Here is an 11,308-nt window from a genome sequence, read left to right as displayed (position 1 = left end):
TGCTGCCGGGCGGGAGTAAAGGAGGCTGCGAGGGACGGGCGGGCACGGAGGGAGGCAGCAGCCGAACGCCGCAGCACCACCTAGTGCCCCCGGCCCCGCCTGCTAGCAGTTACTCTGGTGATAAAGAGAATATTTGTTAAAAACTATAGTCACCTGTTCGGAGAGGCAGCAATGACTGCAATGGAAGGAGCAGAGTCAGTCCGCAATGACTGCACCGGGGGCGGGGGGGGGGGGGCGGGGGGGTTGTAACGTGTCATACAGGCAGTTGCTTTTTTTTTTATTTATTTAAAGGAAAAAAAATATTTCTAAACCATCTGTATCACTAGAATAGTGCACAAAGACAGCACTGGAAAGTACCTGGCCTAACTCTGGGGCTGCCCTCCTTTTTAACAGTTCTATCATGTGACACTCAAAAAAACCAACACCCAACAATCCACATGTAAAACTTTTTGTACAAATATATTTTTCTTTATAGTACATAATCACTTTTAAAATACATCATTTCCTTAGTAAATGTTTGCAACAATATTAAAATAAATAAAATATCCTAGAGGAAGTTCAGTTTCACCATAAAACTGCAAACCAGAAGAGTATAAAAATTAATTCCATTATGAAAGTCTACTTCTGAGATGTTTCTTTTTTTATTTTATTTTTTTTTAGGCCAGGGTAAAAAGCATGTAAAGGTGCCAGACCTGCGCTAACTCTTACAGTTCCACCGCCAGGAGAGTCCCTCCCTGGACACTAACGTCAGCCTGCACTCATCCCACCGCAAGTGCGCGCAGGGTCGGGTTGACGGTCCCCTAGGTTTTAAAAGGAAAGACCAGTTCCCCCTTCGCTGTGGAGATGTGACAGATGTTGCCTTGTCTGCAAGTCAATATCCACTCTTCTCTCGTTCTCACCTCCACGTGTGGAGTGGTGAGCTGTTATGAAAGGCCATTTGGCCTTTGTCTGCTAAGTTGAAATTACCGTTGCTGCATGGAAAACAAAGAGGAGGAATTTTTCTGTGCGTCTTGCTGATATTGTCCCTTAAGTTGTTTTCAAGGAAGCTTTCTACATTCTGATTTTTCTATTTTCCACCCGGGTCTCTCATATTCTTCCTGCTGTCTTGACTCTCACCCCAGCAAGAACGTTTCTAAAACTTTTCTGAAACGATTATGTCAGGCTAAGCAGGTTACTTCTGCTTGCCATCCTGTTTGTACCAAATCAGAGCAGCTTTTCAAAGGAAGTCTGGTTTTACCATTCCAAGTGGCAAAACTTCATAGAATGTACTAACTTGCACACGATTAACCGTGGAAGGAAAGTAATTCCCAAATGCGTGTGTAGTCACTGCAGTGATCATGTCCTGCAAGGTTCAATTAGTGCGTGGCTCCCGCAGGTTCAGAAGTGCTGGTCCTGTCACTGTGGGACACTTCTGACAACTCACTCCACAAAGAGTGTGCTCACACTGTGTCTCACAGCCTCGTCTCCTGCACTTCTTCTTCCGTCTCCTCCTGCAAGGCAGTGATTTTGGGTCGAGGTTTGCGTTTACTGGAGTTTCTGTGGTGTACTGGGAGTAGCTTAAGGCGGTCGGCATGGCTGATGGCTTGCCTGAAGGAGCTCTTTTCGTTCAGCAGCTTCTGAATCGATTCATACTGCCGCAATTTATTGTCCTCAATTACCTGAAGAAACGGTATCACTCTCTTAAGATGGGTAACAGTGGTGCTGACAGAATTTAACTAACACAACTAATGGAGCAGGGAAGAGACATGAAGACATAACAGAGATTTTCTTCTAACAGGAAAAGCCCAATTTACAATTGCAGTTTCTAATTTCTAGTTTGCAATTTCTAATTACAACCATAAAACCAGGCATTAAAATTGTAACATGGAGAAAAGGTGCCTATTGCACAAGTTACAAAATGCTGTTCGGCTCGCTGGTTTCCCCTTGCGATTTTTTTATTTTTTTTTTACCTCTGAGAACGTTTGTTGAAGGCTCCAGATACCATGGCATTTCCCCAACGCTGCTAAACTGCCCAGTTAAGAAAGCGTTAACTGCATGCAGAAACCAGAGCTGTATTACAAGCAGAGGGAGAAGGCTGCCAGCAAGGTGCCAGGCCGCCTTTGCTTTCTTCTCCCCAAAGAAGGAAGCACACGTCAAGGAGCAGCGCATCCCGAAGGACGTAGAACCTGCTTATTGATTAGCCTGCTTCATTTTCAGGCTGTATTCTTCCTGATGTGCTAATACACACAAGCAAATATACATGGAAAATGATGTTTCACTCTGCTAATCAAATGAAGGTCCCCCCTCATGGAAGAGTCAAGAAAATACAGCAGAAGGAACCTCATTTTTAAGAACAATTGCATAATTTGCCTTTTCTTTCATTCACTAACCACTTTTGTATAACAAAGAAAGTACCCCAGGACTTCTGTACTTTGTCACCTCGATTAAATGAGAAGGGAATATGTAAGTGGTTTGATGAAAGAAATCAGCAATTCTGACCATCAGATGTCTTTCCAGGAAACCCCTTCCCCCCCTACAGCCTCCTGTTGCTCCAGGGAAGCACAGCCACTCCTGCATTTGCAATGGTAAAGCCCTGTGAGATGCTGGGATTTTTCTGGAGCTCCTGAGCCAATCTACAATACAAGGCACCTGGATGAGCAGTGGGATAACCTACACCCCTTTCCTTCTGGTTGAAAGAAGGAATCCAGCTCTTCCATAATGTGACCCAGCCCATCTGAACACAGGTGTCTATGACAGCTCAGGTGAAAGAGCAAACAGCAGCCTGCTGCTCTTCTGCAGGTGCCCGAGTTGCTCAACTGCCCTGAATGACCTCACCAATCCAGCCAGCTTCATCATTTCTGCTTGGTGCACTTTGCACGTTCATCAAGTGTAATGAAACAACGATATGTGAGACTACAAGAAAGGCTCACCAAAAACCGCTGGCACTCCAGCATCGCCTCCAGCCTGTGTTCAGAGAGTATCACCGTGCAGTTGGCAAATGCATGCTTCAGGGTCTTCCTGATCACTTGGGAGGTTCTGAAAGGCAAACAAGTGCTGGCGTTTCAGACTGCAATGTACGTGCTGGCCCTACCCATTACTTTATTGATGCTATTTCATAGTCTAGCTGTGTGTTGTAAAGCTCACGTGCATGGACACCAACACTCTGCGGTCTCTCAGCATGCTGCATTTCTGCCACAAATCAGCCATATTTCTATATATATCAGCTATAAATCTAAGGTTGTAGCTAGGTTTCCCTGATCCCCCATGCAGAATTACTAACATACGTTACTGAAATCAGGTTTAGTAACAGACCAGGCCAGTTACCAAAGGTCTCTTTAGCTGGTGCTGCCTCACTGATTTTCTTATTTCACATTAGAAGACAGAACAAAGGAACAAAACGTACACAGGGTCCAGGTGAGCACTCGGTTCATCGAGCAGCAAGATTTTAGCTTTGCTGAGAACTGACCGGGCAAGGCACATCAACTGTTTGTGGCCATGGCTGAGGACACAGCCTCCATCCACAAGAACGAAATCAAGTTGGCCTGGAAATTGCTCAATTACAGACTTCAGCCCAACCTGCCAGAAAGAAAAAAGGACAGGAAAAATTGGTGAGATACAGTCACTGCTGACTGTGCGTGTGACAACTAATGCCTTTCATTTCTGGCAGTGAAGAGAACACAGAAACGGATGAAAAGGAGAATCTGTCCTATAAAGACTACAAGCTAGTAGCTGGATGATGTGAAAAGCACAGAAATACTTGACTCTTACAATATGCTAGCATTTATGTTGGGAAGCTGATAGTTAATGCTCGATTTGTTTGTCACATACGACGACTTCTGGCATTTCAACCAAAACATTCTCAGCTAGCAGGCTAGAGAAAGCAACATATTTGAAATTCTTTATCCAGTGGTGATGTACATCATTGCAAGTGTTAAGGAAAGGGATTTTTGAAAGGAAACCAGGCCTCTCTGGTTACTAGGTGGGTAAAAAGAAATGACCAAAATTTGTATGCTACAACAGCGTACAGCAACAGAGAAAATAACCCAGGTCACCACAGCTGTTTTTTCTATAGCTCTGAGACCATTTCCATCTGCTCCTTTTTGCTGCCCCAAAGGTATTGTGCACTTTGTTTATACTAATGGCATCACAGGCTTCCCCCTAGCATCGGTGACAAAACATTTAGAGCGGTGCCCATGCCAAGTGAAGCTGCTTCCCTTGGACCAGCAGCCAGAATCCAGCCCAAGAGATTTGCTGTCACTGGGGGACTTTGTACACCTCAAAGCAAAACTTTGCATCTTCTACAGGTCCAAACCGACTGTGTCCCTGGGCCTAAGCAGTAGCATTTACAGAGAAATTTCTGTAAAATACGAGAACTAGGAAACAAACATGAGTTGCATTGCTTCAAAAAAAGGTTATAAAAATGAAATGCAGCCCTAGTAGTTTATGAAGAGATCCCTTTGTGTTTGTTTTAAATATTACTGATCTGCAATTAATTTGCATTCCAGGGCAAAAAAATAGTAGTGGAATTCACCCTTTGTGTTTCCATTTTACATGGAAACCATATTAAACTGTGGTGCACGGGTATGTGCATGGTGTTTCCAAAGAGTTTGTGCTTCATTTATAAGCAAATTAAGGCCAGTGCTTTGTTCCTCACCCCTCTTTTGAACACACATCGTGTCCTTTAATTAAATTTTACATCTAATGGCTGGGAAAGATGCTTTCCTCTTAAAACTGTACAAGGTCTCTCTGTGTCCCTGTAGGGTCCAGACAGCTGACTGCAAGAGTAAAACTTGGCCTCAAAAGTTGACGCAAGTCCAACAGATTCAAGCGCTGAAATATGGGAGCAATAAAAAGTGAAACATCTGACATCTGTCCATTCAGCGCCTTGCTCTCTCCAGCTGATTCTGAGGAGCAGAACAAGCTCAGGCTGGTCTCAGCAGGATCCTCTAAATCCTAGCAGCCAACACGGGTCAGGGATAAATTGGCAGCTAACTTTCTTTCTGTGCCATGCTCCAGAAATTATACTGACTCACTGTCACTAACGAGACAGATTTCAAGAGCGTGAACTTTGTAAACAATCCAATCACTCTTTTATATTTGCTTTGCAGTCTCACCTGTGCAATGAAAACCTCTGTATCACATACGGATTTGCCAGACTCCTTAATGATAAACACTTAGGTTGTTTGTTTTTTTTCACACTGTCGTAAATGACACTTAGCTCTTTGAAATTCCAGGCTCAATTCACATGTGCAGTGAAAACAATCCTCAAAAGCAGAAGGAAATCTTGTCTTTTTCAAGAAAGGGTATCTTAATCCACACTCCATTTTCCCCCCAGCCTCAGTGAAACAGCACTGAGCACCCCATTGCCTCTGCTAGGACCAGCTGAAAAGCTGCTGTCGCATCATTTAACCAAAAAAGTCACGATGTTTTTATTTGACAGTAAATTACTCCTAGAACGTGTCTACTTGCCTCTTTTCCAAATATAGGGAAGAAATCAGATAAAGCCAAGAGAGCAAGCAGAGACACAGTTAACCTCCTGGATGGGAGAGGAAGAACTTGGATCAAGTCCCACATTTGTAAGCATTTTCTGATACCTGAGACTTGCAATGCACAAGGCAAATGGCACCGATTCGTTGTGGAGTCCGTATTAATTAGGTAATCTGTACCTTGGAAGAAGGCATCTGTGTTCCCGGCTGCGGCCCTTTCCCTAGCTCTCCCCCGCCTTTAGGCGCTACGTACACCTGTGCGATGTGTGAAGCGCGACCAGAGCCAATAGGTGGCATCTGACAACCGTACTGCGCGGGGAAACAGCCACCAAAACCTGGGCCCTAGCCTCGCCGAATCCGAAAACAAAAATGTTGCGAAAACCTCAACGTACAATTACAAGACGACCTTCAGATTCGTAAAATCTACGATTCCACGATACTTATTTGCCGCCCGTGACACAAGCAGGGTGTAAGCCTGAATGCAGTGTCAGAGAGCGCTCCTTCTCGGCTGGCGTTACATCGGCCTAAGAACGGCGATAACTGGAAAATATTTAGGGGAAAGATCTTTCTAAGCAGAAGATAAATATTTCCTATTGCCAGAAACACCAATCTTTTTTCTAGGAAAGACCACAGGCATTTTTCACTTTTTTTTTTCTGGTCTCCAAAATGTTTAGTAGTCATAGAATCACAGAATCACTTCAGCTGGAAAAGACCTTACAAGATCATCGAGTCCAACCGCTAACTCAGCACGGCCAAGTCCACCAGTACCCCACGTCCCTGAGCACCACATCTACACGTCCGTTAAACCCCTCCAGGGATGGTGACTCAACTGCTTCCCTGGGCAGCCTGTTCCAACGCTTGACAACCCTTTTGGTGAAGAAATTTTTCCTAATATCCAATCTAAACTTCTCCTGGCCCAACTTGAGGACATTTCCCTTTGTCCTATCACTTGTTACTTGGAAGAAAAGATCATATTTTGGTAGAAAAATGTATTTCATATATACGGCAAAGCATTAAAATGAAAAAAGATTACAGAATGTTTTGACATATCAGCTTCCTCTGATTTTTTTTCTCTCAGGGTCACTCAGCACAGCCAAACATAAAACTCCACCTATGCTAAATCACTGCATGAGTAATCCAGACTGTGCTGTATGGAAGTTTATAAATTTTTTAAAAAAAATCTGACAAAGGCACCTCTTTATTATGTAGCAAGGAAACATGGTTTACAGCACAGCGTTACCTTTCCTCAGCACTTTTTTCTTGTAAGATTCTGTATAAATGTAATATATGACAATCATTTGACCTACACTAGACCACTGTAACCACTTCACCAGAAGGATACAAATAACATCAAGCAGCTTTACCTCCTCTGCGACTTTCCATATTTCTTCATCTTTCCATTGCCCATAAGGATCCAAATTCATCCGAAAAGTTCCAGAAAATATGAACACTTTCTACAAGAAAAAAGATATACAGACACAGGTAGATAGATACCCTAAAACATTGTATAAAGCATTGTAAATTGTAAAGCATACAGAAAAAAGAATAACCTTCTGCAATTACCAGATAGAGCTTAATACACATTATTAATTCTTTTTAAAATTATTATTAAAAAAAAAAAGGTATTTTAAAAATCCTATGTTCAGGTTTTGGCAATTGTCTTAACAAAAACTTAACCAAACTTTTCTGAATAACTGCAAAAATCACATTTCAGCAGTTTTCAGAATAAAAGATTTTCTGTAATTCCACTTTGGAATAAGACTTTTAAAAGCCATTTTTGATTCTTTATTATGGGATAAATATTAAAAAAAAATATCCCTAAACCAATGTGTATGTTCCCACAATTTTGTTCTAAAAGAAGAAAACTGTTGGGTATTTGTCAGTATTCAGGGACATTGTCCTAAGTTGTTTTTCATTAGTGAATTTCTCTTTGCCTAATCAATTGTAGCCAAACATATACCAGCATCCTTCTGTTACCTGACATTTCACCATGTCCCAGTCCTATCTCAAAAGAGGTTTCTTTTTTCTCTTTCACTGCCACATCACTGAGACGTGACACAGCATGACCTGATTCATGACTGTTGCAGCAAAACTCGCTCTGATCATTTCTGAAAATTCCCGACAGATGCTACAGCCCGTGCTCCGTCCCTGCTCTGCCCTGTGCCTTCCTTTCAGCACACAGGACGAAGTGGATGCATCTTTCCTAGCCTAGCACTGACAGCGCATCCTTCTCGCACTGAAGTTTACTGCTTGGTTCTGCTTTTCTCATCATTTTAGGCAAGCAGATTTCAGTGAACGTCCCTTAAATACACGGGTTTTAGCTTGAAAAGCAATGACTCAGACAAAATTAAATGTTTATTTAATCTCTTTTTACATAGGGTGGGTGTGTCAGATTCTGGTAGAAGTGAGGTTTTTCAAGAGACACTGAAGTTGCACAACATTTCTTAAGAGATAAAATCAAGCTGTTGCTTTCTGTGCTGCAAGGTACGACTGCTGCTTGTAGCTGGGAGAACTTGATCTCAAAGACTGTCAATGCATTGTTGAGAAATATTATCATTTGGTCACTCTTTCCTTGTACATACGGAACAAATACCAAGAGGAAAGATGTGAGACAATGATTTTCCTCTCTTTTGTGTTTCTAAAGAAAATATTTATTTAGAGAAAATGTGTTGAAATGCCAGTGATTCACAGCCATGTCATTTCTTGTAGTCTTGGTAGTCGAACACTACCAAAAGCAGCGAAGGACTGGCTGTACCAGCAGAAAAGGGCTGAGAGAATATACTTGGCAAGTACTTTCCCAGAGTTTGGCTTTAAATTTCCACCTAATCTAACCTGGGAACTTGGGCATTCTTTCATCAGATTTCAAAGTGATTTATACATATATTTACATAAATAATTTAATTATGATTAATTAAAAGTTTAAACATGGCAGAGGGAAAAAATCATTAATTAATTTGCTTAATTAAGATACGTAAGCCGTTGCAAATAACTTCTTTGGTGTAACAGAGAAGGAAGTACCTGATTCAAGAGAGCAGAGGAGAAAAGCACTGCACTGTGGTGCCCTGTAGCCAGTGGGGTGGATTAAAGTGCAATGGTACCAGTCACTGCAGTGCCGGCGACTGGGCTGCAGCGAGGCAGCAGCACAGGCAGCTAGAAACCATTGAAGTACTTTTGGTAGAGACTAGAGGGGAAGAGTAGACTCTTGCCTTTCTAATAATTACTGTTAATAACAATGAATGCTTCAGTGAAGTACAGCGCAGTCCCTTTCCCATGCCCAGCACTGGTTTGGTGGCGTGAGTGGGGCAACATATTTGCAGCAGGATTAGATTCTTCCAGGTAAGTGGGTGCGGTGGAAACAATAATGCCGTGGAAACAGTGTCAGACACGGGTTTGTTCACACTTTGAGCACCATACATTTAACTAATGGAATAGGTATTTTCATTTCTCAGTGGTAAAGAACAGTTAATCAAACAAACCAGTTTTAAAGAAGATAGGGCTGAATAACATTCCTGCTGAAGTGCAACAGGCAGAGAAATAAAGGGAACTACTTTCTTTTGAGACTGCTGTTATTCCTAATAACAGTGCTTTCAAGAAGCAGGGCACTAAAAGCAAGCTATTTCCAAAAGTACCTTCCCCCCCACAAGGTAAATATTTCATTGTCCTGAAATCTGGTACCTACCTCTCCATTTCAACACCTCTCTCCTCCCAGCTCGTTAGAAACCACATAGGGTTCACTTGAGTAAATATCATGTGAGTTACATGGGCAGTTTAGAGTTCACTTAAAAAGAAAAAAAAAAACCCAACCCCAAACATTCTTAAAAGCTAGAAGTCTAAAGTGAAAAAAAAACCCAAACCCAAAGCCTCATGGACTTATGTGTTGTTTATAAATACTGAAGAAGTAGAAATAAGGAGACCATTGGAAAGGGGGATGGATGGCTTGGGAGACCGGCAGCAAATCTGGAACCATCTGCTTCTCTGTCACTTGCTCAAATTCACCCAGATTGATAATAGGCATGATCATACAACAGTTTCTCAGACCTGACATCCATCCACAAGCAAAACACTCAGGAATATAAATATGGTCATGTTTATGTGCTGACCACCCCAAATATTGTAAATCAAACCCTCTGAAGGGCTTTAACCCCCTCTCAGTGGCTGGTACTGGTTATGGTGTGGGATACACCCAGCTTATGGCAATAAGCTTCCTAAATTATTTGTTATGAGAATCAAGATCCTGGAGTACCTAAGCAATACATACAGAAGAGTAAAACGATCAGTTGAGAAGAGGCTGCTAAGGAGCAAGAGTATCTTGGCTGACAGTAGCTGCTGTGGCAACAGAGACAACCCATTTGAAGGTTCCCAGTCAGACACATGGACCATTGTTCCCATACGCTCGTGGAAGCTGGAAGTTCTCCATGCTGGAGAGCAAACACAGCATCAGCTGGAACCTGACACCAGCTCCACACACAGACCTCCATGTAGCCTCTTCCACTTCATATATATTATGGCAACAATATCAACATGAAAGAAAATCAAATTGCTACAGGAATGCTTTAGTATTCTACATATGCTACAGAGTTATCGTAAGCGTCCTTTAGGGACTTTACATTGACATAATATTTACAGACAAGAATAAAAACACAGGAGCAATGAAGACCTGCAAGTTTTTGGGGAGCAGTTCTGTAATGTCCTCCCATGAAGAGGGCTTTAAACTAATGCTGGGCGAGGGGGACCTCAATTCATCTCACTCCTAGCAGTTAGATGCCAGTGCCAGCAACAGATGCCCAGAGTGTGGCGAGGGATCAGAGGTCAGCAGAAGAGCAATTGAAGAGCAGCACAAAGGAACTCCAGCAGCTCCAGCCAGTAAGACAGCTTCATCAGGGGCCCTCTTAATTGCCTCTATGCAAACGCACGAAGCATAGGGAATAAACAAGAGGAGTTAAGAGACATGTTCAGGCCAGCAGGGCTATGATCTTACTGGCGTCATGGAGACACGGTGGGATGGCGCCTATGACTGGAGTGCTGGAATGGAAAGCTACAGGCCTTTTAAGAAGAACAGGCAGGGGTGACAAGGAGGGTGCTGCCATCTATGTCAATGACCGGCTGGAGTTCATGAAGCTCTGCCTGGGGATGGATGAAGAGCTGATGGAGACCTGATAGCTCAGGATTAAAGGGAGGGCAGGGAGAGGTAACATTGTAGTGGGGATCTGCTACAGACTGCCTATCTATAGACAGACAGGAGCAGCCTCACATTCACAAGCCCTAGACCTCATGGGGGACTTCAACCACCCCAATATCTGTTGGAGGAACAACTCAATGTGTGCTTGCAGCCCAGAAAGCCAAGTGTATCCTGGGCTGCATCAAAATAAGCTTGGCCAGCAGGTTGACAGAGATTATTCTCCCTCTCTACTCCACTCTCATGAGACCCACCTGCAGTACTGCATTCAGCTCTGGGGGCTCCAACATAAGAAGGACATGGATCTGTTGCAGGGAGTCCACAGCAGGGCCACAAAGATGACCAGAGGGCTGGAGCTCCTCTCCTGCGAAGACAGGCTGAGAGACTTGGGGTTGCTCAGCCTGGAGAAGAGAAGGCTTCAGGGAGACCTTAGAGCAGCCTTCCAGTACCTGACGGGGGCCTACGAGAAAGCTGGAGAGGGACTTTTCACAAGGGCTTGTAGTGCTAGGACAAGGAGGAATGATTTGAAATTGAAAGAGGGTAGATTCACGTTAGATACAAGGAAGAAACTCTTCACTATGAGAGTGGTGAGGCACTGGCACAGGTTTCCCAGAGAAGTTGTGGATGCCCCATCCCTGGGAGTGTTCTAAGGCCAGGCTGGATGGGG

General features: G+C 43.3%; 1 protein-coding gene across 2 annotated transcripts in view; it reads right to left on the bottom strand.

Moving 5' to 3' along the window:
• Positions 1 to 268: 268 nt before the first annotated feature.
• Positions 269 to 11,308, bottom strand: part of CFTR (CF transmembrane conductance regulator) — a 96,564-nt gene continuing 85,524 nt past the window's right edge. For both annotated transcript variants that reach the window (XM_080390995.1, XM_080390994.1), the window contains 4 exons: positions 6,830 to 6,919; positions 3,383 to 3,555; positions 2,910 to 3,015; positions 269 to 1,658 (listed from right to left, as the gene is read on the bottom strand). In XM_080390995.1, coding sequence (XP_080247121.1) covers positions 1,452 to 1,658; positions 2,910 to 3,015; positions 3,383 to 3,555; positions 6,830 to 6,919 — 576 coding nt within the window. In that variant the 3' untranslated portion in view covers positions 269 to 1,451. The remainder of the gene's footprint in view (positions 1,659 to 2,909; positions 3,016 to 3,382; positions 3,556 to 6,829; positions 6,920 to 11,308) is intronic.

The sequence above is a fragment of the Falco punctatus genome (genome assembly GCF_963210335.1).
Source record: "Falco punctatus genome assembly, chromosome: 6".
NCBI lineage: Eukaryota > Metazoa > Chordata > Aves > Falconiformes > Falconidae > Falco > Falco punctatus.
This window is presented reverse-complemented; position numbering and strand designations above follow the sequence as displayed.